This window comes from Chrysemys picta, chromosome 13 (genome assembly GCF_011386835.1).
Source record: "Chrysemys picta bellii isolate R12L10 chromosome 13, ASM1138683v2, whole genome shotgun sequence".
Lineage (NCBI taxonomy): Eukaryota > Metazoa > Chordata > Testudines > Emydidae > Chrysemys > Chrysemys picta.
The window spans coordinates 20032425-20056210 of record NC_088803.1 but is presented as its reverse complement, the minus strand read 5'-3'; the positions used below and the strand labels follow the sequence as shown (position 1 = coordinate 20056210).

The following is a 23786-nucleotide window of genomic DNA, read 5'->3' as shown; positions in this document are numbered from 1 at the left end:
TTGCAGGAGTTTATCAGTAATAAGATAACTGAAAAATGTGAAATATTTTTTCACTGGAAATTTCAATTTTCTCCCCCATTTTTTTTCCAAATTTCCCATAAAATGTTTTTTGAAAGCCAGCTTTGGTTAGAAATAATCAGGTTTTGGTAGATGTCTGGCTTTCAAAAAGCATTTTTTACTGAAAACTGAACCGAGATATTGAATATTTTAGTGAAAAAAGAAAAAAATAGCCCCCAAATTATGTTTTTTTTTTCAACAAAAATGATTTTTAAGACAAATGAATAATTTCCATTAAAAATGTTCCTTCTGTCAAAAACCCATTTATCATTTAAGATATTTCAATTAAAAAGTTTTGATTAACTAGTAAGCAGTTAACAAATATACATTGTGAAGTTCCTTTAAATGAAACATTATTATTAGCACAAAGTCAGCTAGCTGTAGAGCAATTGAAAGATGGATATTTATCTTCCAGATGCCACCGTTGTGACTACCAGCCTCAGCTGTGCAGGACACCCTTTAACACGTAGGAGAAATCTTACTGTCCAGCCCCAGATTTATGTACATTCCTCTGCTGTAGTACACTGCAGGGAGTTGAGGGAGTTGAATCCACAGCTGTGAACACCAGCATTCATAGATTCATAGATTCTAGGACTGGAAGGGACCTTGAGACGTCATCGAGTCCAGTCCCCTGCCCTCATGGCAGGACCAAATACTGTCTAGACCATTCCTGATAGACATTTATCTAACCTACTTTTAAATATCTCCAGAGATGGAGATTCCACAACCTTCCTAGGCAGTTTATTCCAGTGTTTAACCACCCTGACAGTTAGGAACTTTTTCCTAATGTCCAACTAAACCTCCCTTGCTGCGGTTTAAGCCCATTGCTTCTTGTTCTATCCTTAGAGGCTAAGGTGAACAAGTTTTCTCCCTTCTTCTTATGACACCCTTTTAGACACCTGAAAACTGCTATCATGTCCCCTCTCAGTCTTCTCTTTTTCAAACTAAACAAACCCAATTCTTTTAGCCTTCCTTCATAGGTCATGTTCTCAAGATCTGTAATCATTCTTGTTGCTCTTCTCTGGACCCTCTCCAATTTCTTCACATCTTTCTTGAACTGTCGTGCCCAGAACTGGACACAATACTCCAGTTGAGGCCTAACCAGCACAGAGTAGAGTGGAAGAATGACTTCTCGTGTCTTGCTCACAACACACCTGTTAATGCATCCCAGAATCATGTTTGCTTTTTTTGCAACAGCATCACACTGTTGACTCATATTTAGCTTGTGGTCCACTATAACCCCTAGATCCCTTTCTGCCATACTTCTTCCTAGACAGTCTCTTCCCATTCTGTATGTGTGAAACTGATTGTTTCTTCCTAAGTGGAGCACTTTGCATTTGTCTTTGTTAAACTTCATCCTGTTTACCTCAGAACATTTCTCCAATTTGTCCAGATCATTTTGAATTATGACCCTATCCTCCAAAGCAGTTGCAATCCCTCCCAGTTTGATTTCATCTGCAAACTTAATAAGCGTACTTTCTATGCCAATATCTAAGTCGTTGATGAAGCTATTGAACAGAGCCGGTCCCAAAACAGACCCCTTTGGACCCCCACTTGTTATACCTTTCCAGCAAGATTGGGAATCATTAATAACTACTCTCTGAGTACAGTTATCCAGCCAGTTATGCACCCACCTTATAGTAGCCCCATCTAAGTTGTATTTGCCTAGTTTATCGATAAGAATATCATGCAAGACCGTATCAAATGCCTTACTAAAGTCTAGGTATACCACATCCACCATTTCTCCCTTATCCACAAGACTCACTATCCTACCAAAGAAAGCTATCAGATTGGTTTGACATGACTTGTTCTTCACAAATCCATGCTGGCTATTCCCTATCACCTTACCACCTTCCAAGTGTTTGCAGATAATTTCCTTAATTACTTGCTCCATTATCTTCCCTGGCACAGAAGTTAAACTAACTGGTCTGTAGTTTCCTGGGTCGTTTTTATTTCCCTTTTTATAGATGGGCACTATATTTGCCCTTTTCCAGTCTTCTGGAATCTCTTCTGTCTCCCATGATTTTCCAAAGATAATAGCTAGAGGCTCAGATACCTCCTCTATTAGCTCCTTGAGTATTCTAGGTTGAATTTCATCAGGCCCTGGTGACTTGCAGGCATCTAACTTTTCTAAGTGATTTTTAACTTGTTCTTTTTTTATTTTATCTTCTAAACCTACCCCCTTCCCATTAGCATTCACTATGTTAGGCATTCCTTCAGACTTCTAGGTGAAGACCGAAACAAAGAAGTCATTAAGCATCTCTGCCATTTCCAAGTTTCCTGTTACTGTATCTCCCTCCTCACTGAGCAGTGGGCCTACCCTGTCCTTGGTCTTCCTCTTGCTTCTAATGTATTGATAAAAAGTCTTCTTGTTTCCCTTTATTCCCGTAGCCAGTTTGAGCTCATTTTGTGCCTTTGCCTTTCTAATCTTGCCCCTGAATTCCTGTGTTGTTTGCCTATATTCATCCTTTGTAATCTGTCCTAGTTTCCATTTTTTATATGACTCCTTTTTATTTTTTAGATCACGCAAGATCTCGTGGTTAAGCCAAGGAGGTCTTTTGACACATTTCCTATCTTTCCTACTCAGTGGAATAGCTTGTTTTTTGGGCCCTTAATAGTGTCCCTTTGAAAAACTGTCAAATCTCCTCAGTTTTGATTCCAATGAGACCTTACCTATCAGCTCTCTGAGCTTACCAAAATCAGTCTTCCTGAAATCCATTGTCTCTATTTTGCTGTACTCCCTTCTACCCTTCCTTAGAATTGTGAACTCTATGATTTCAGGATCACTTTCACCCAGGCTGCCTTCTACTTTCAAATTCTCAACGAGTTCCTCCCTATTTGTATAAATCAAGCCTGAAACAGCTTCCCCCCAGTAGCTTTTTCAACCTTCTGAAATAAAAAGTTGTCTGAAATGCAGTCCAAGAACTTATTGGATGGTCTGTGCCCCGCTGTGTTATTTTCCCAACATATATCCGGATAGTTGAAGTCCTCCATAACCACTAAATCTTGGGCTTTGGATGATTTTGTTAGTTGTTTACTACAGGCCACCTAACCAGGTGGAAGAGGTGGATGAGGCTTTTTTAAGACTCCTAGCATGACATCACCCTTGTTTTTTTACCCCTTTTAGCCAAACCCAGAGACTCTCAACACTTCCTTCTCCTACGTCCACCTCCACCTCAGTCCAAGTGTGTATATTTTTAATATATAAGGCAACACCTCCTCCCTTTTTCCCCTGTCTATCCTTCCTGAGCAAGCTGTACCTATCCACACCAACATTCCAATCATGTGTATTATCCCACCAAGTTTTGGTGATGCCAACAATGTCATAGTTGTATTTATTCATTAGCACTTCCAGTTCTTTCTGCTTATTACCCATACTTCTCGCATTTGTATATAGGCATCTAAGATACTGATTTGATCTTGCCTCCCAGTTTTGCCCTGACCCTCCTTTCTCTATGCCATTATGGCCCATACTCCCTCCGATTTCCAACCCATCTCCCAGGTCTCCATGTTCCCCACTTACCTGTGGGCTTTGCTCACCTGTCCCCGTCGAACCTAGTTTAAAGCCCTCCTCACTAGGTTAGCCAGTCTGTGTCCAAATAGGGTCTTTCCCCTCCTCAAAAGTTGAACGGCATCTCTGCCTAGCAGTCCTTCCTGGAATAGCATCCCGTGGTTGAGGAAGCCAAAGTCCTCCTGGCGACACCATCTTCGCAGCCAGGCATTCACCTCCACGATGCACCTGTCTCTGCCCGGGCCCCTACCTTTGACAGGAAGAATCAAAGAGAATACCACCTGCACTCCAAACTCCTTCACCCATACTCCCAGAGCCTTGTAGTCACTCTTAATCTGCTCAGTGTCACATCTCGCAGTATCATTTGTGCCCACATAGATGAGTAGCATGGGGTAGTAGTCAGAGGGCTGGATAATCCTTGACAATGCCTATGTAACATCTCAGATACGGGGCCCTGGCAGGCAGCATCTCCCAAGATGAAATGTTAGGGCAACAGATGGGCACCTCCATCCCCCTCAGAAGAGAGTCTCCGACCACCACTACCCTACGTTTCCTATTCGCAGTGGTGGCAGCAGACCTCCCAGCCTTAGGGGTACGAGGCTTCTCCTCCTCTACTGTAGGGGGTGATTCCTTCTCTCCTGTATCAAGAAGAGCATAACAGTTACCTATTACCATGGTGGGAGCGTTCGTGGCAGGGGTGATGCACTGCCCACTGCCAGAAGTAACCAGCTGCCAGTGTCCACCCTGAGCCATCTCCTCCTCCACCAGTGGTGTGTCAGCAGTCCTGTATACTGGGACAGCTACCTCAGCTGTCTCCACATGGACACTCCTATCATAGGCATCTCCTATTATAGATCATCAGCAGATAAGAACATAAGAACGGCCATAATGGGTCAGACAAAAGGTCCATCTAGCCCAGTATTCTGTCTTCTGACAGTTGCCAATGCCAAGTGTTTCAGGAGGAGTGTACAGGACAGGACAATTATGGTGTGATACTCCCCTAACTTTCCTTCCTGGCTTCTGGAAGTCAGAGGTTCAGGGTCACCCAATGCATAGGGTTGCATCCCTGAAAATCTTGACTAATAGCCGTTTGATGGACTTGTCATCCATGAGCTTATCTAGTTCATTTTTGAACCCAGTCATACTTTTGACCATCACAACATTCTGTGGCAATCAGTTCCAGAGGTTATTTGTATTTTATGTGGGAAAAAATACTTCCTATTTTTTGTTTTAAACCTGCTGCCTATTAATGTCATTGGGTGACCCCTGTTTTTTGTATTACAGGAAGGGATAAATAATACTTTTCTATTCATTTTCTGCACACCATTCATGATTTTATTGACCTCTATCATATCCATGCATAGCCATGTCTTTCTAAGCTGAACAGTTCCACCAGGTCCAGTTGATCACCAAAGTCGCATAAGAATTCTAGTCAAAGCATCTCTTCAGCTGAGATTTGACAGCTAGCTAAGTGATACAGATGACAAATTTCCACCAAAGTTATTGAGAACTGGTCATCTAAATCCCCTGTGTGGTTTTGAAGATCCCAGACTTCACTTCTGTTTATTTACTTTATTTTGATTTATAAATGGCCAGTGATGGAGTATCCACCACAACCATTGGTATATTGCTCCAATGGTAAATTTATGTCTTATTTCCTTTCTGAATGAAGGGGCATCTGCATCTTAGAAATACAAGGGAAAGCACATGTTGCAGGACAGATTGGGTGATTCCGGCATTTACATTTCTCTTCAGTGAGTAATTAAATGTGTGAGGAAAGAGAGAGTGGAATCAGAATCCCAGAGCAATGAGAGATCATTGCTCCAAACTTGAAATATTCTAGCATTTCAGGTAAGCATCATCTTCCATATTTAAGAAATGTTTTGTTATGTGTCAAAATTTCCTAGAGTGAAAAAATAAGTGAGAACAAAATTAAAATTACTGTGTGAAATCACAGCCCTGTTGAACAGAGCATACTAAAAGAGCTTGGCTTGTTAAGCCTAGCAAAACAAAGGCTGAGATTTCTCTCTATAAATACATCAGGGAGGTAAATGCACTGTAACAAATGGGGATAAACTGGCCAGGAATAAATGTAGTCTGGATTTATGGCTTATACTGTCTATATAAATATTGAGTTCATGGCAAACTGGGTGTGTATTACCCCAAGCTACCCTGCCATGGACTAACAGTCCCTGTGGACCCTGTTGACATTCACTAACAGTTCATTACTGTGCTTTGATCTAGTCCTCTTTGAAAAGGGATTAGATGCCTGTCAGCAGGGTCCACTCAGATAGTTAGTCCACAGCAGGCTAGTGTGGGGTAGATTCAAACCAACTTGCTGTGAACTAGTTGTTCACCTAGATAAGCCCTTAGATGAAGATTTCTAACAACCAGAAGAGGGAGGTTCTGGAACAGCCTCTAACAGGAGTAACAGGGGCAAACAGCTTAACTAGTTTTGAGATGGGATTTGATACATTTATGAATGGGATTATGTGAAGGGGTTGCCAATGACAGCAGGGTGAATGGGCTCCATGACTCAGTAGGGCCCTTTGAATCCTATGTCCTACATTCCTAAGTCAATGGCAAAACTCCCCTTCCCTTCTATGGGGCCAGGATTTCACCCAGCAGATGCTGGATATGAGATATCGATGAGTCACCTGAATGAGGGGTCTCTTGTCTTATAAGGCAGGCACCTCTAAGAAATATGAAAGGAGCTTGTGTGAAACTGATCAGTGTAGATGTTTGGCTAGACTGGGAATTTCAGTTTCTCATTCAAAAACTCAGTGTTTGAATGTGGACCTTAGCAACACCTTCTAACATGTTTGCTGGTTATGGTTAACCTTAGTGGAAAGGGGAAAAATCATGGTTGAAGTGTTTTTACCTATATCCACTGTGTGAAGCCATGACTTCTCTTCTCAAATGAAGGAAGCCCTGGGATACAACATGACAAGCTCACATGACTTATGTGTAGTGCTGGGGAGGAACTGGTGGTCATCGTACATGTAGTTAACAATGACATAGGGAAGGATGGAAAAGAGATACTGGAGGCCAAATTTAGGCTGCTAGGTAAGAGATTGAAGCCAAGGACCTCCATAGTAGCATTTCCTGAAATGCTTCCAGTCCCAGGCTCAGGGACAGTTAGACAGGCAGAACTGCAGGGTATCAATGTGTGGATGAGATGATGGTGTAGGGAGGAGGGGGTTATATTTATAAGGAACCGGGGAAACTTTTGGGAAAAGGAGAGCTTATACAGGAAGAATGGACTCCACCTAAACCAAAATGGAACCCGATTGCTGGCACTTAACATTAAAAAGGTTGTAAAGCAGTTTTTAAACAATGGGCTGGGGAAAAGCCGACACGTGTGGAGGAGCAAGTGGTTCAGACAGAGACATCCCTCAGGGGAGGATCTATTAATGGAGATTCTCTATGTCCTAGTAAGGAGGAGAGGATGGAAGATGATAAAATACAGGTAGGATCTGATGAGAAACAGTCAAATGAATAGACTCACATTCAATTACATCATGTAGTGGCAGACAGCTAAAAAGTGATAAAATCTAAAAGTGCTTAAATAAAAATGCTAGAAGTCTAACTAATAAGATGGGTGAACTAGAGTGCTTGTATTAAATGAGGATATTGATATGATAGGCATCACAGAAACCTGAAGGAATGAGGATAATCAATGGGACACACTTATACCAAGGTATACAAAATATATCGGAAGGACAGAACAGGTCATGCTGGTAGGGGAGTGGCACTATATGTGAAAGAGAGTGTATAATCAAATGAAGTAAATCTTAAATGAACCAAACTGTACCATAGAATCTCTATGGATAGAAATCCCATATTCTAATAATAAGAATATAGCAGTAGGGATATATTACCAACCACCTGACCAAGATGGTGATAGTGACTGCAAAATGCTCAGGGAGACTAGAGGGGCTATAATTTTTTGAAAAAAACCCTCAATAATAATGGTGGATTTCAACTATCCCCATATTGACCGGGTACATGTCATCTAAGGACGGGATGCAGAAATAAAGTGTCTTGACACCTTAAATGACTGCTTCTTGGAGCAGCTAGTCCTGGAACCCACAAGAGGAGAGGCAATTCTTGATTTAGTCCTAAGTGGAGCACAGGATATGGTTCAAGAGGTGAATATAGCTGGACCATTTGGAAATAGTGACCATGATATAATTAAATGTAATATCCCTGTGATGGGGAAAACACCATAGCATCCCAGTACTGTAGCATTTAATTTCAGAAAGAGGGACTACACAAAAATGAGGAAGTTAGTTAAACAGAAATTAAAAGGTACAGCGCCAAAATTGAAATCCCTGCAAACTGCATGGAAACTTTTTAATGACACCATAATAGAGACTCAATATAAATATATACCCCAAATTAAAAAAAAAAAAACATGGTAAGAGTACCAAAAAAGTGCTACCATGACTAAACAACAAAGTAAAATAAACAGTGAGAGGCAAAAAGGAAGTTAAGTCCTAATGAGAAAAATAGAAAGGATCATAAACTCTGGCAAATGAAGAGTAAAAATATAATTAGGAAGGCCAAAAAAGAATTTAAAGAACAGCTAGCCAAAGACACAAAAAGTAATAGCAAAAAAAAAAAAAAATTAAGTACATGAGAAGCAGGAAGCCTGTTAAACAACCAGTGGGGCCACTAGATGATTATAAGGCCATTGTGGAGAAACTAAATTAATTATTTGCATCGGTCTTCACAGCTGGGGATGAGAGGGAAATTCCCAAACCTGAGCCATTCTTCTTAGACAAATCTCAGGAACTGTCCCAGATAGAGGTGCCATTAGAGGAGGTTTTGGAACAAATTGATAAACTACACAGTTGTAAGTCACCAGGAGCAGATGGTATTCACCCAAGAGTTCTGAAGGAATTCAAATGTGAAATTGCAGAACTACTAACTGTAGTTTGTAACCTATCATTTAAATCAGCTTCTGTACCAAGTGATTGGAGAATAGTTAATGGGACCCCAATTCTTAAAAAGGGCTCCAGAGGTGATCCTGGCAATTACAGGCTGGTAAGCCTGACTTCGGTACCAGGCAAACTGGTTAAACCTATAGTAAATAATAAAATTGTCAGACACCTACATGAACATAATTTCTAGGGAAGAGTCAACATGTTTTTTGTAAAGGGAAATCAAGCCTCACCAATCTACTAGAATTTTTTCAAGGGGTCAACAAGCATGAGGAAAAGGGGGACCCAGTGAATATAGTGTACTTAGATTTTCAGAAAGCCTTTGACAAAGTCCCTCACCAAAGGCTCTTAAGCAAAGTAAGGAGTCAAAGGTTAAGAGGGAAGGTTCTCTCATGGATCGGTAACTAGTTCAAAGATAGGAAACAAAGGGTAGGAATTGATGGTCAGTTTTCAGAATGGAGAAGTAAATAATGGTGTCCCCCAGGGGTCTGTACTGGGACCAGTACTATTCAACATATTCATAAATGATATGGAAAAAGGGGTAAACAGTGAGGTGGCAAAATTTGCAGATGATACAAAATTACTCAAGATAGTTAATTCTCAAGCAGACTGTGAAGAGCTACTAAAGAATCTCTCAAAACTGGGTGACTGTTCTCCATCACATGGTGGCCAGGAGAAAGTATAGAATCACTGTAATGGAGAATTATGGATTAATTAACCAATGATGGAAGTTTCTTCATAACTGCCATTTGCTAATGTTTGCCTATAACCTGAACAATAAGGATGTAATTCTTTTATCAATTTCTGTCCTAGCTATTAGAATGATGGGCTATATCCTTATTATTCACAATAATTCTCTAACACTTTTTTTAATCCACCTAAATTCCTTTCGACACCAATGAGTTTCACAGATAAACAGTATCACATTCAAATAGATGCAAAGAATCACCAATGTGATACAAATTAAATGGGGAAAAATAAGACTGAGATTTTCAAAAGTCATGAAACTTGAAAGAAGCCTGGCGAAATCCCAGCATTGTAAATTATGCTTTAATTTGATGTTGTTATTATTATTTTGCTGATGTTGTTGCTTTGTTGTGGTTAAAGCTACATTGCCATTGTGTTCAACACTACACAAACACATAGTAAGTAACCTGAGCAGGTTCAAATCTAAATAGACAAGAAAGGTTAAAGATGGGAGGGGAAGCTAAGAGAAAGAAAATGGAAAATAAATTATAATCTTTATTTTTTGATCATGTATTTCCTTTTCCCTAGATAAAACCATGGTGAATAGAGAACAGGGAAATCAAACATCCGTCACAGAGTTCATCCTCCTGGGATTCAAAAATATCCCGGAATTACAGACTCTTCTCTTCCTGCTCCTTCTAGTGATCTACATTGGGACCATGGCCGGGAACATCCTCATTGTTATGGTAGTTGTGGCTGATCAGCACTTTCACACCCCCATGTACTTCTTCCTGGTGAATTTGTCCTGCTTTGAGATCTGCTGCACCTCCACCATCCTGCCCAGGATGCTGGCCAGTCTCCTGACTGGGAACAGAACCATCTCCATCAGAAACTGCTTCTTGCAATATAATTTCTTTGCTTTCATGGTAGCTGCTGAGTGTTATCTTTTATCTGTGATGTCTTATGATCGGTATTTAGCAATCTGCAAACCACTGCGTTATGCAGCCCTTATGAATGGCAAGGTCTGTGCCATGCTAGCAGCTGCTTCTTGGGTAAGTGGGTTTCTGGCTAGCACCATAATCACCTCCATGATGTCCCAATTCATTTTCTGTGGCCCCAATGAAATTGACCATTTCTTTTGTGATTTCAACCCAATAATAAAACTGTCCTGCAGTGACACCCATCTGGTTGAACTCACAGTCCTTATTCTGGCTTCAATATTCACCCTGTCCCCATTTCTTACCCTGACGTCCTATGTTTATATCATTCTCAGTATCCTGAGAATCCCTTCCAACACCGGCCGGCAAAAGGCCTTTTCCACCTGCTCCTCGCACCTCATCGTGGTGACAATTTTCTATGGGACCATAATTATTGTGTATCTGCTCCCCAAAACCAACACACTGAAAGCCCTGAACAAAGTGTTCTCAGTCTTCTACACTGTTCTGACCCCACTGGTCAATCCGCTCATCTACAGCCTGAGAAATAGGGAGGTCAAGCAGGCCCTGCAAAAAGCTGTCAATACATTTGTCGTTTTCACAAGACTTGAGATAGTCCTACCTGCTTGTTCCACCTTGGAGAGAAAATGGGGGAAGAGAACACATTTGGAAACATTTTAATGTTTTTAACTGCATTGGAAAAGTGAAAAAGATGGAGTTTTGCTTTTACTTTTACTCTTCTCTCACTTTTTTAATAGAAAAAGTTAAACAAGTGAGAGATTCCCCCCCCCCATTTTATTTCAATTTCTTAGCCCATAAGAATGTGAAAAAAGTAAAAAGAACATTTAAAGCCGTGAGAAAATATTTTCTCTCACTGGAAAAGAAATAGACTTGTATCTCACTTTTCTGACAATAATACATTAAAGAGAAAGTTGGAAAACAAAACTTTTTTTCCACCAGAAAAATATTGAAATGAGTATGAAAAAGTGAAAGGGAGAGAAAGTAACACTTTGTCCTTACCTTGCCACTATTAATGCATGTTTCCAGGGGAAAGAAGTAAAAACAAAAAGTGCAGGTTTTTTCACTAGAAAAAAATGTGGGCAAAGTTGAAATGTGAAAGTGGACGGGGGAATACCCCAAAACAGAAAACATTTTTTTCAACCAAAAACAGGGAAACAAGTGGAAATATTCAGACAAAATCAGAAGTTTGTTTTCTTTCAACAATTTTCACAGAAAAATCCCCCTCAGCAGCATAACGGGGAGGAATCTGAATTGAATTATTGACTCTGGTAAGCAGGTTCTGGCCATTATCTGGAAAAAATTAGGGGATCATGAATATGTAACTCATTATACAGGAAGGTAAAGGAAACAGTTGATTTTAAGCACTTGACTACCATGGAATGAATTGTGTGCTTAAATTAACCATTTTTTTCAGAGACCTCAACAATTTTTTTCTGTCTGCTTCTGTGTTCCCTCCTAAACAGCCTGAGAAAAACTTTGTGAATCAGTGCCACACTGGCTGTTCTATCACTCACTCGGTTTCAGGACTAACGTTTGCAGTTTCACTGAAGCTCAGGTTGCTACTTGCATGAAATTTTGTACTCATTTTTAAGGGTGTGATGCTAAGTGTGATGTACATGTTGTCTATGTCAGATTTTTGAGACAACAGAACAAGATTCAGTACAGAGATCTAAGATTGTGCTGGCAGGAAAAGAACTTGCAGAAACAATTCCAGGGTCAATTAATTTTAAACATACTATAAAAATTGAAATGAATGTTATCAGTTTATATAGATAGGTCATAAAATATTTTAATTAAAAATTACAATAAAAGAATAGTAATTCAATTAATGTGCTCATTTTGTGTCAGTCTGGTCTAGGGATGTTTCACAGCCTTTTTCACCTCAATTTTAGTTTTTTGTGAGAATCTTCTACCATGAAAAAATCAGTTCTCAATTAGATAAATGCACCCCTGGCACCCAAAATGGGCATCATGAAAAAAGGGGGAGGGGGAGGGAGAGAGTGGGGAAAACATAATAATAATAATAATAATAATAATAATAATAATAATAATAATAATGTATTTTCAATCATAAAACCAGAATATTTCATTCAAAATCTACAATTTCCATTAAAGGTTTCCATTTAAAAAAGGCCATTTTCCAACAATGTTTCCGCTTCCAAATGAAAAATTTTGAGCACTTCTACATGTTTGTTTTCATTCGCACCCATTTTTTTCTTTTCCTTGGGAAGGAAACTTCAAGAAAATGGCCCCAGTTTCAGAACCAGGTGTGGTAGATTTTCTGGCTGAGCTTGGAAGGGGAGGCAAGTCTAGGTGAGGAAAATAAATGAATATTCTCTGCCTCACACCTAGCTCTGGTATTGAGCTGTTTGACGGTGTGTGCTATACTAGGGTAAAGCACTTTGAATTTATTGGGGCTTTTCCCATTGGACTGGTCAAGTGGCTGATGAACTGGGCTGGGTTAGGCTTAAGTGGGGATTAAAGAGATGTGGGTTCTGTGCCTAACTCAGCTACAAATATCCTGTATGATTTTAGTAAAGTCCCTCAATATTCCCTATGCCCTAGTTCCTCATCTGTAAAATGGCTGCAATCCTCCCCGACCTCACAGGGGGGTTGTGTGGAGAAAATCCATTAACGTTTGGGAGATGATCAGACAGTCATGAGGGCACCTACACAGAGACAAAGCTCTGCACCCCCTTATGTTCCCTGGTACATCTCCTGGACTGTGATGTTTCAGCATTGAGCTTGTTAGATGGAGTGGGATTTTCCAAAAGCCACTAAGCTGTTTAGGAGCCCAAATCCCAATAACTCTAGCGATAGGAATTAGGCTCCTAAACCACTTTGGTGCTTGTGAAAATGTCAGGGCCTGATTTCCAGCAGCTTGGCACCTACAACTGCAGATAGATTTCCCAAAAAGGCTTCACTCCCATTTTGGCAAGGAAAAAAGCCAGGATAATATGCCCTTAGTTTGTGCCCTCCCTTTGCCTCCTGCCCTGGGTTTGGCTGACCTGGCTGGCTGCTAACATACCTGAGGGTATGTCTACACTGCAGTTAGACCCCCATGGCTGGACAGTGCCAGCTGACGCGGGCTGCAGGGCTGTTTAATTGCAGTGCAGACTTACACACTTGGGCTGCAGTCACTGCTTTGGGACCCTCCCACCTCGCAGGGGCCTAGAACCCAGACTCCAGCCTAAGCTCAGAAGTCTACGTTACCATGAAACAACACCACAGCCCAAACCGCATGATCCCAGGTCAGCTGGCACAGGCCAGTCACAGGTGTCTAATTGCAGACACTCTTCCTCTGCTCTGCCTCTCTATCCTGGTGTGAGAGGTCAGGCCTAAATGAACAGATCATCCATCCACCAGTTCCCTTGGCCCTATGGGAAGGCAGAGGAAAGATTCACTCATTCTTCCCTCCCATTTCCTTGGGCCTCAAATGGGAAGCTGCTTCTCTGCCTATGGGGGTTAGTCTACACTTGATTGAGACACAAGCACTAATTTCCAAAGGACATGGTTACAGCAAAATCTCGGCTTTAATTTAAGAACAAGTTTCTAGGTTTTAAAGTTACAGTGGAAAGCTTGAGGATGGCTCCCAAGTGTAACTGAGACAATGATATCTGCCCGAGTGTGCAGAGAGCCTGAGACAATAGCTCTCAGTGGGGAGAACTGCATCATTTATCTTAATGGAGTGTTTGAACCACTGGCCTTGGGAGGGGGGTGAGGCTCGTCCCACTGTGATCTTCACCTCCTTCTACACTCACAGTGTCCTGTGCTGAGATATGGTTGGTGGGGTCCTCCCAAGGCTAGTTGGTCCAACACTCCATTGACATGAATGGTGCAGTTCCCCCAACTGAAAGCTATTATCTCAGGCTCTCTGCACACTCAGGCCGATGTTGCTGTGTTGGTTACATTTAAGCCAGCTTCTCCCCTCCCCAAAGAGTGATTCTCTCAGTCTCTCCACTAACTCAGACAGGAGTTGCTGCATTGATTACACTCAGGGCAACTCCCTCCTCGGAGAGCTATTGTCTCAGGCTCTCTGCACACTCAGGCAGATATCACTGTCTCAGTTACACTTGGGAGCCATTTTCAAGATTTTCATTGTATCTAAAAAAACCTAGAAACTTGATTTTAAATGGAAGCCAAGAGTCTGATGTAGTCACATGACTCCAGGAATTCAGGCCATTTACTGTGGGTCTCTTAATTCAAATTTAGGTTACTCTCCCAGCAAAACAGCAGCTTCAGTTTGAGGCCTGAGGAAAGTAGAGGAAAGGATGAGTGAGCGTTTCTCCTGCCTTCCAAAGAGTCAAGAGAGCTGGTGGTGGATATGTTACATCTAGAGACTATTCATTTTTTTATTTTGCCCAGTTATTTATTTTGGTGAAATATGGACTTTTTTCTGGCAATAAAAATGTTGTGGAAATTTTCTGTTCACAATGATTGGTGCCTACTTAAACCTCCATGATGGGGAAAAATGTCTGGCCATCTCCCAGCCTGGTCCTTTTCCTTAATTGGACAACACAGACTTGAGCTCCGTTTGGATTCTCTATTGTGACTTTAGAGGCATAAGATATCATTTGAAGCAACCAACCTGATGATAACATCATTCCTTATGTTTTATTCGTATTACATTTTCTGGCATTGATTACAAGCTTTTATTATGGAACACAGGGAAACAATATCCTGGGAACAACATGGTTACAACAACACTGCAAACAATAGAGAAGCAATGTACAGCTGGGGTTACAGCCAGGGATTTGCTTTGATATTTAGTGTTTTCTGTCGCTTACATGACTTGTTAGCTCTGTGCATTCTCAGACATTACATACCCACCTCACCCAGCGTGAATGTTTAGCCACCCCCAAAAGAGAAAAGACACCATCATCCTGTATGTGCCAGTGCTGGACACGAGAGGCTGACAGAGCTGTCCAAAACCTCACTTTCTTGTGCCCTCTGTTAAATGGACACAGGGAGGGACCATAAAAACTCAGTAGCTCCAGGCAGATTATCTGCATTTATTTTTAAAGATGTATTCTGAGTTTTTCAATGGGAGTTTTCAAATCAATTTCAATAGATGTTTTTTGCCCAAATCACCCAGGTAGCTTTTAAAACCTCATGCTAGAGGCCAGAATTTCAAAGGTATTTTAGGTGCCTCATGGGAGTTTCAAAAGTATCTTGATTTCAAAATCCCACTTGGTGTCTAAACACCTTAACAAATTGGCCCTTAGCTATTATCTACCCATCTCTACATTCTTTGTGAAAGCCACATATTTAGTGACTGCTTGGCTCAAGGCTTCTTTGAAGTCTCTGTTTCTCAGGCTGTAGATGAGGGGGTTTACCAGGGGAGTGAGGACTGTGTAGCAAAGAGAGAGCACTTTCTTTAGCACTCTTGGTATATCACGTTTCGGGAGCATGTAGACAATCATTATGGTCCCATAGAAAATTGTCACCACAATGAGGTGAGAGGAGCAGGTGGAAAAGGTCTTTTGCCTCCCAGTGGTGGACGGGATTCTCAGGATGGTGGTGATGATACACACGTAGGATGTCAGGGTTAGTAGAAATGGAGGCAGAGTGAATACACAGGCTAGAACAGAAGGCAACAATGCCATAAGGTGTGTGTCTCCGCAAGCAAGATTTACTAATAGGCCGGAATCACAATAGAAATGGTCAATTTCATTGCGGCCACAGAATATGAACTGTGACATGAATAATATAAAGATGGCAGTAGCCAAAGAACCATTGAACCATGACCCAGCAGCCAACTGGAGACAAAACCTGGTATTCATCAGAGCTGAATAGTGCAGGGGTTTACATATTGCTAAATACCGATCATAAGACATTGCTGCTAGAAGATAGCATTCCGTACCTGCCAGAGAACCAAAGAAGAACAGTTGTGTAAGGCAGCCACTGACTGAAATGGTCCCATCCCCAGTCAGGAGACTGGCCAGCATCCTGGGCAGGATGGTGGAGGTGTAGCAGGTCTCCAAGCAGGACAAGTTCCCCAGGAAGAAGTACATGGGGGTGTGAAGGTGCTGATCAGTCACAACTAGCGCAACAATGAGGACGTTCCCAGCCATGGTTGAGATGTAGATCACTAGGAACAGCAGGAAGAGAAAGAGCTGCAGCTCAGGGAGATCCCCGAATCCCAGTAGGATGAATTCTGTGATGGCCGTTTGATTTCTCCATTCTGTGTCGGCCATGGGTTGACATTAGGAACAAAAAAATGAACTTTGCAATCGAATCAGAAGAACAAAGAGTTAACAGTTCATCAAGTGTCATCAGTTAATTCCATAAAGATGCAAAATCTCCTTTCTCTCTCCTGATGACCAGCTGTTACATTATTGTCTAAATTTAGACATTGAGGCATGTGTCTCAGGCATAGAACTTCACACTGTGAGAGGAGCACTGGAAAATTATTTCTGCCTCTCTGCGGTGGAAGGGTTCTCAGGAAAGTGGTGATCCACAGAGTCTTGTAGTTTCCTGCTTCAGACAAACTGAAAGAATTTGCTGCTGGCTGTTAACTCAGAGCACTTGTTCTTCAAATTCCCACTGACTGTTGAACCTCTTTTCTTATCAGACAGTGCCACTGACTCCATTCCCCCCCCATCCCTCCATCAAACCAACATCCACTGTTGGTGCCTTTGAATTACCCTCCCCTTCTGTGGACTTCTCTATTGACCTGAAATAAGGGTTTCACTCAAAGCCAGAATCTCCCAGTAAACCCCTCCTGGTCCTCTCATTCCCTCCCGAGGGTTTGATCCTACCCCTCACTGCTGTTAGGGAGAGTTTCTTTCCCACTCCTCTCTTACTCTGCTTCCCATCTGGATCCCCTGCAGAAATCACCCTGCAGCCCTCTCCTCTTTCCCTGGGTATCAGGCCCAGCTCTCTGACAGCTCCCCACGTCTCTCAGAGCAGAAGAGCTCAGCTGCCTTCCTTTTTTAGGAAGCCCTGTCCCTGAGCTATCGTCTTGTCACCCAAACCTAAATTCATTGGCTGGGTTTAGAGGACAAGGCAGAGGTGGGGGCAGAGCCCATCTCCCTCCAAAGGCCAAGCCACCCTTTGCCATCCTGCTAATTTCCTCCTTACATTTTACATGTCATTTTTATGGTCCTTTCTATCTGCTTCACTTTGTTTGGATTCCCATTATGCTACTCCAGGCTTTGGCCTAGTCACACTGATCCAGAGCTCTGGCTGGTGTTAATGAACCATAACTCCATTGGACTCAATGGGCCAGATCTCTAGCTGAGAACCTTTCACAAGACATGTATCTCAATTTTCTCACTGTTAAATGGTGCTATGAACACTGATTGTCACTGCTGTGGGATAGTGAGGCTAAGACTGTTCATATTCACAAAGCCCATTCATGCCCCTGTCTGGAAGGTGGGATAGAAACGCAGTCAGGAAGATGGTGCTCACCTGTAACCACAGAACAGCCAAAGCTTGAAGCGATGAGCTCTTGTTTCTCTGTGCTCAGCAGCCAGGACACAGATTCATAAGTTGAAGTTCTTGTCTCTCTCTCTCTGCAAAATCTGGATCTTCTCAGCAAAGACACCTGCATCTACCTGAATGGACGAGCAGCTGCCGTGTGCCGTGTTAGAACGTGCTCTTTCCCCTCCATTCACACAGTCCAGAGGTCACCTCATATTTGTATCCTTCTCTGTGGCAGGCTGTCTCCCCTGATTCCATCTCCAAAGGGGCTGAGCCTGGGGAGTTAGTGCTGTGTTTTCTGTGCATTCAGTACAAACAACTGTCTTAATGCAACCAACTGCCCACACCCAGTGGACCTTTCTGCTCCCGACTGTAGGAGATCATTGCTCTGGTTGGCTGAAATGTAACACATCGCTCATGGAGTGCATGGCCTTGCAGACACTGACACTGCTGAGTAATCTTTCCGCATGTCAGTTGTCCCATTGTCTTTAGTGGAGCAACTCCATAAGTAAGAACGGCTAGGAAAAGTGAAGCCTGTCAGACTGGTTGTTCAGGTCATGCAGTTTAACAAAAACAAAGGGTACAGAATGTAAATTTAATCCGTAGTATGCAAGTGAAGGCTTTGCATGAAAGGAAATCCCTCTGTCTCACACACACACATTCAAAATACACACACACAATCCCAATGGAAATATTTATCCAAAGGAACTTTGATATGATTATTAATTATTAATCTTTATTTGTTTAACAATATTCTCTGGCCTCTGCTGAATGATAGCACAATCAGGGACTTGAAGATTGGTTTCCCATTGGAGGCGAAGCCAGTGATGTGGAGTCTGGATTATTTTTTGGTGTAACTTGACACAAATGAACCAGTCCTGGAGCAGAGGTGGTAAGAAACAACATGCATGGAATTCCTTCTTTTAGGGCTCTTGACCCATGCGCCTAGGTCTGGTTCCAAAGAAGCCACTCTATCCCAATATTTGAATCTATTTATGAACATTACGGCAGGAAGCAAACTCTTCTGCTGTTTGCAACAGGTCACCGCAAAAGAAACTGCATCACAAACTGAAGAGCCCTACAGCACTTCTTCAAAGACTCACAAGGAAAGACAAATAAAAACTTTTAAAACAATGTTTAACTTTGCCACCTGGTGACTACCTCCATAACTATTTTCCAATTATTCCCATTGTGTTCCAAAGGTTCAAGGCATCTCAGAGAGCTGTCTGTTGCCTCACTCCCGAGGGACTATCTGTGGCACCAGGGACTGACGGTGCAGTGCACTGAGAACAAGCCCTCTCAGACCTTGCACTTTTAGCACTCATTTCTGGGGACACTCACTGTAGCAGCTCCCTGCCTTCAAACTGCTCTGTGAAGTTGGTGGCAGCAAAGCAGATTCTGTCCGGGGGTGCCATATGCCGAGTCCCTTCCCGGTGACCGTTTCACTGGCCAGTCCATCTCCTAGCGCCCTTGCAAACCCCCAGCTGGGTCAGGACTGTCCCCATTGACCTTGGTTCTGGGTTCATTTATTTGTGTTTGCCCAAACTCCCCGCCTCGAAGGGCCCTGTGAGCCTGGTGCTGTTGACTGGCCCAACCTGGTCCTTATCATCTGGGTTTAGCCCATATAAAGATGTCCCTGGTTGAGTGTGCAGATGCCACCGTTTGTGACTGGCCCCATGTGCCCTTTGTGAGTGTAATGAGCACCAGCTGATTTGCAGGGGCCCTGAGATGAAGATGGCAGTAAGCACAAGCTTGTTAGAAGAAGGAGCAGGTTGTCCTAGTGGTTCATATGAGTACAGGCTTCTTTATTGCCATACTTGTTCCCCTGGACCCAATTGTCCAGTAAGCACGGAATTAGTTACAGCACATTCTTTTTGTTTGCTAGTATGTACACACCTACATCCATTACAACACCCCAAAACCCCTTATTAAGTAATAAAAACACCCATTTTGTTAGTAAACCCACCCTATCTATTGTGCACAGCATTACGAATATCACACAGGCATTTTACCTTGAAAATATATTTCTTTGCAACAATCTGTTGCCACAAATCTTCCTGGTCAGCAATTCTCAGGGGAGGGAGGAAGGGGCCATGAGCAATTCTCAGGGGAGGTAGGAAGAGGCCATAAACCAGGGCTTGTTTATGTAGCTGGGAAAGGAAAGGGGGGATAACATTTCTTTTACCTTCTTTCACACAAACGGCATTATTCAACGGCTACATTTTTTATGCAGATGCATCCTTATTAATTCTTACAAGCAACAGGGAAGGGCAAAATATGGCAACTTATTTATTAAACAAAGAACTACAGCCTTCTTATGCCTTTGTCCCCTAATGCCATGTCAGCACATTAGCAGCTTCCCAGGTCTCTACTTAACCCATACATATCCCAATAAAGCTCAGATGTGACAGATGTTATGTGCCGACGTTCACGCACAAGTTGTACCCAGAGGCAAGCATTTTTGTTGATTTTGTTGTTTTTTTCCCCAAATATTTCTTATGATGAAAAATGATTTTTCTAATCTTAAAAAAAATAAATAGAAATGTTGTGGGGCATTGACTTTTCACTTATTAAATGAAAACTGGAAATGTTTTATTTTGTTTTCAAACCTGAAAAAAAAATCAAGTTGTTTTCTCCCGTCCCATCTTTTCCAGTGAAAAATGTATAAAAACACCAGAAAAAATCCATGAAAAAATTCTAACAGAATCAAATAATTTTCTGTGTGTGTGTGAAAGGATCAGGAGAAAAGGGGTGAAAAATGGAGAAAAGGATGGAAAAATAAGGGGGGGGAGTAAAAACCTAAAGAAAAAATAAAAACAAAAAAACTGAAAAACTTTCATTTTGGGGTTCCATCAAATAAAATCAAAACATAATCAAAAATATATATTTTCTATATGAATTTCAACAAACAGCTGAGCTTTCCATGAACAAAAAATATTGTACCGAAACTTCTACCTGCTCTGCCAAAATGATAGAAGATGTCAGACGTTCTCAGTATGTCATCACTTTCTCACAAACTGTTTCAACTGGCCAGAAACAGGGGAGGGGAGGGGAAATCCGGTTTCTGTTCAAGTCAAGGTGGGATTTACCGCTGATGTCAAGTGGGCCAAGATTTCACAGCATGGACGCTGTGTCTATGACTCAGTAAATTATCTCAGATCATCCTCATTTCTTTTCAGCCTAAAACAATTTGCTAGGGATGTGTGAACTCTTGACAAAGCCACAAACTCACTGATGACTTTGCTCACTGCATTGACTTCCTTTGCTCACTTCCTTTGCTCACTGCATTGACTTCCTCAGGATATATCTGAGAGTGTTGATCGACAGGGTCAGGATAGAACAGTATACCTACCACTCTTTGTCCTGCACAGGATGCTGGCCGGTCGCCTGACTTGGGATAGGACCATTTCTGTCAGTGACTGTGTTGCACAGTTTTATTTATTATTTTGCTTCACTTTCAGACACAGAATGTTGTCTCTTCTCCACAATGTCTTAAAATCAGTATTTAGAGATATGCAAACCGCTACGCTATGCAGCCATTATGAACAGTAGGCTCTGCCTCGAGCTAGCAGACTCGTCTTGGATAAGTGGCTGTTTGGCTACTATCATCATATCATCCTTGATGTCACAATGAACTTCCTGTGGCCCTAACAAAATCAACCCCTTCTTCTGTGATTTCACCCCAATCATAAAACTGGTATGCAGGGACACCAACCTGAGCATGCTATTGGATTTAATCCTGGTCTCTCTTTGCACTCTCTCCTCATTTTTATTAACCCTGTCCACCTATGTTTATATGATCATCTCCCACCTGAGAATTCCTTCTGCACCTGGCAGAAAAAAGGCCTTTTCCACCAGCTATTCTCAGATCATTGTGTAAACAGTGTTCTATGGGACCATACTCATTGTGTACCTGCTACCAAAATCCAACCCACTGGCAGACCTGAACAAAGGGTGCTCTGTGCTCTGTGGTATCCTGGCCCACTGAATAACCCTCTCATATGTGGTCTGAGACAGAAGGAAGTTGATGCAATGAGCAAAGCTCTCAGTGAGTTTGTGGCCCCATCAAGAATTCTGAAGCCCCTAGCAAATTGCTTGCGTCTGAAAAGAAATGAGGATGATCTGAGGTGATTCACTGAGTCATAGACACAATGCCCATGCAGAGAAGCGTTATATCCTTTGACGTCATAGTAAAGCTCCCCTTAACTTCAACAGGGTCCAGATTTCACCACATGTCTCCTCTGTTTCTGGCCAGTTGAAACAACATGTGCGAAAATGATGACATGCTGAGAATTTCTGACATCCGCTCACATTTTGGCAGAGCAGGTAGAAGTTTTTAAATGCAATATTATTTTGTTCAAGGAAAGCTCAGCTGTTTTTGAAATGTGTATAGAAAAAATATATTTTTGTATTTTTTTTCCATTTTATTTGATGGCACCCCAAAATGAAAATTATTCAGTTTGGATTTTTTAATTGTTTAGATGGTTACTTGTTTTTTCTTTTCCTTCCACCTCCCCATTTTTCACCCTCTTTCCCCTGATTTTTGTGGCAAAATGGAAAGAGGACAAAAGTGAGAGAGAAAAATGTTGGTAGTGGAAAGGGGGAAAAAAGGAGGAAAAACAAACAACCCCCCACTCGAAATAAAACCCCAAAATGTTCCAAAACATTGCCAAGATGTTTCAAATATATTAAAATCACTTATTTTGCAAAGCTTCAGAATGAAAGTTATTTCAAAATTTTCACCAACAATTTCCTTACCATTTTCCAAAGAGTTCTAGCTTTGAGACCTATGATTTTCTATCCTTTTTCTTGATGCTGGTTGGAAATTCAGACAATGAAACATCATGCAAGACAAGGCCATTAAATTCTGAGCATTTTCAAGCCAAAGGGATAGAATGGGATGATGTTATGTCAAGGATCCTTAAATTCAAAGGAAAGTTTCTGTGCATTCTTCCTGTAGCATGTTAATATTTCTCTGCTACCAAATTTTTAATATTAAATAAAAATGGGCTGCATTTTCCTAAACGGTGCAAGTAGACATTTTAATGTTGTTCTTCTTTATGCATTTTTAAAGGAAATCATGATTAGAATTCAGGTCATTAATGTCCAGTTGAACTTATCCTGCTGGGAATGCCAGGGTGGGAGTTTTGGCCTTAAACAAATTGACAACCATGAAAGCTTCACGGCACCATCTAAATCTGGTCAAAATTGCTCTGTATTTGCCATAGGGAAAAAATCAAATTAAATCTTCTTTTTTTAAAAATATATTGTCAAGTTTTTTGATGAAACAAAAAATGTTTTTGTTTTTTGTTTTTTTGGATTTAGAGGATTGTATTTCCTTCTTTCTTTTTCCTTTTGATTGGAAAAGAAGGGTGGGGGAGAAAAAAGCAGAAACAATTATTACTTTGTCATTTCTAAAGTAAAAATAAAATAATTTAACTGAGAAAGAAAGAAAGCAAGAAAGAAAGCAAGAAAGAAAGAAAGAAAGAAAACTTGTTTCATACACACACAAAATCATTTCATTTTATGGAATATTTCTAGTGTTTTTACCCTTTTTTCATTGGAAAAGGATGGGATGGGGAAAAAAAACAAACCACCTAAATGAAGGACTGGAGAAAAACACCTAAACTATTTTTTGTAGTTTTTGAAAACAAAAAACAAACAAACAAACATAAAATTTGTTTTATTTTAATGAAAAAAACATGACAATGCCCCACAACACTTTTATTTATTTTTATGATAAAAAATCCAGTTTCATCAAAATAAATGTTTTTTTTTTAGGGGGAGGGAAACAAACAGAAATGACCCCTGTTGTCAGTTGGTGTGTGTGTGCTCGCTCCATTTGCTGTCCCAGCCCTGCGCAGACACTCGGCTCAGCAGACCTCGGTGGTACTACCCAGAAAGATCACAGGCTCGGTTCGGTGGCAAAGGTCCTCAGCCTGGTTTCTTGCTGATGAAGCATGGTCCTAGTACCTACAAACTCCCTGAGTTTGCTAAAATCTGCCTTCTTGCAATCCATTGTCTTTATTTTTCTGTTCTCCCTCCTACCATTCCTTAGAATCATGAACTCTACAATTTCATAATCACTTTCACCCAAGCTGCCTTTGACTTTAAAATTCTCAACTAGTTCCTCCCTATTTGTCAAAATCAAATCTAGAATAGCCTCCCCGCTAGTAGCTTTCTCCACCTTCTGAAATAAAAAAA

The 23786-nt window shown here is 41.4% G+C and overlaps 2 protein-coding genes across 2 annotated transcripts; one reads left to right on the top strand and one right to left on the bottom strand.

The window, feature by feature from the left end:
- Positions 1 to 6531: 6531 nt before the first annotated feature.
- LOC101952370 (olfactory receptor 10A7) lies at positions 6532 to 10817 on the top strand. The gene is made up of 2 exons (XM_005309062.3): positions 6532 to 6634; positions 9790 to 10817. The coding sequence occupies exons 1-2, from the start codon at positions 6532 to 6534 to the stop codon at positions 10815 to 10817; spliced, it is 1131 nt and encodes a 376-aa protein (XP_005309119.2).
- Positions 10818 to 15385: 4568 nt separating this feature from the next.
- LOC135975091 (olfactory receptor 11A1-like) lies at positions 15386 to 16354 on the bottom strand. Its single transcript, XM_065565136.1, has one exon. It carries the CDS (start codon positions 16352 to 16354, stop codon positions 15386 to 15388), a length of 969 nt encoding a protein of 322 aa, XP_065421208.1.
- Between the last annotated feature and the right edge of the window lie 7432 nt (positions 16355 to 23786).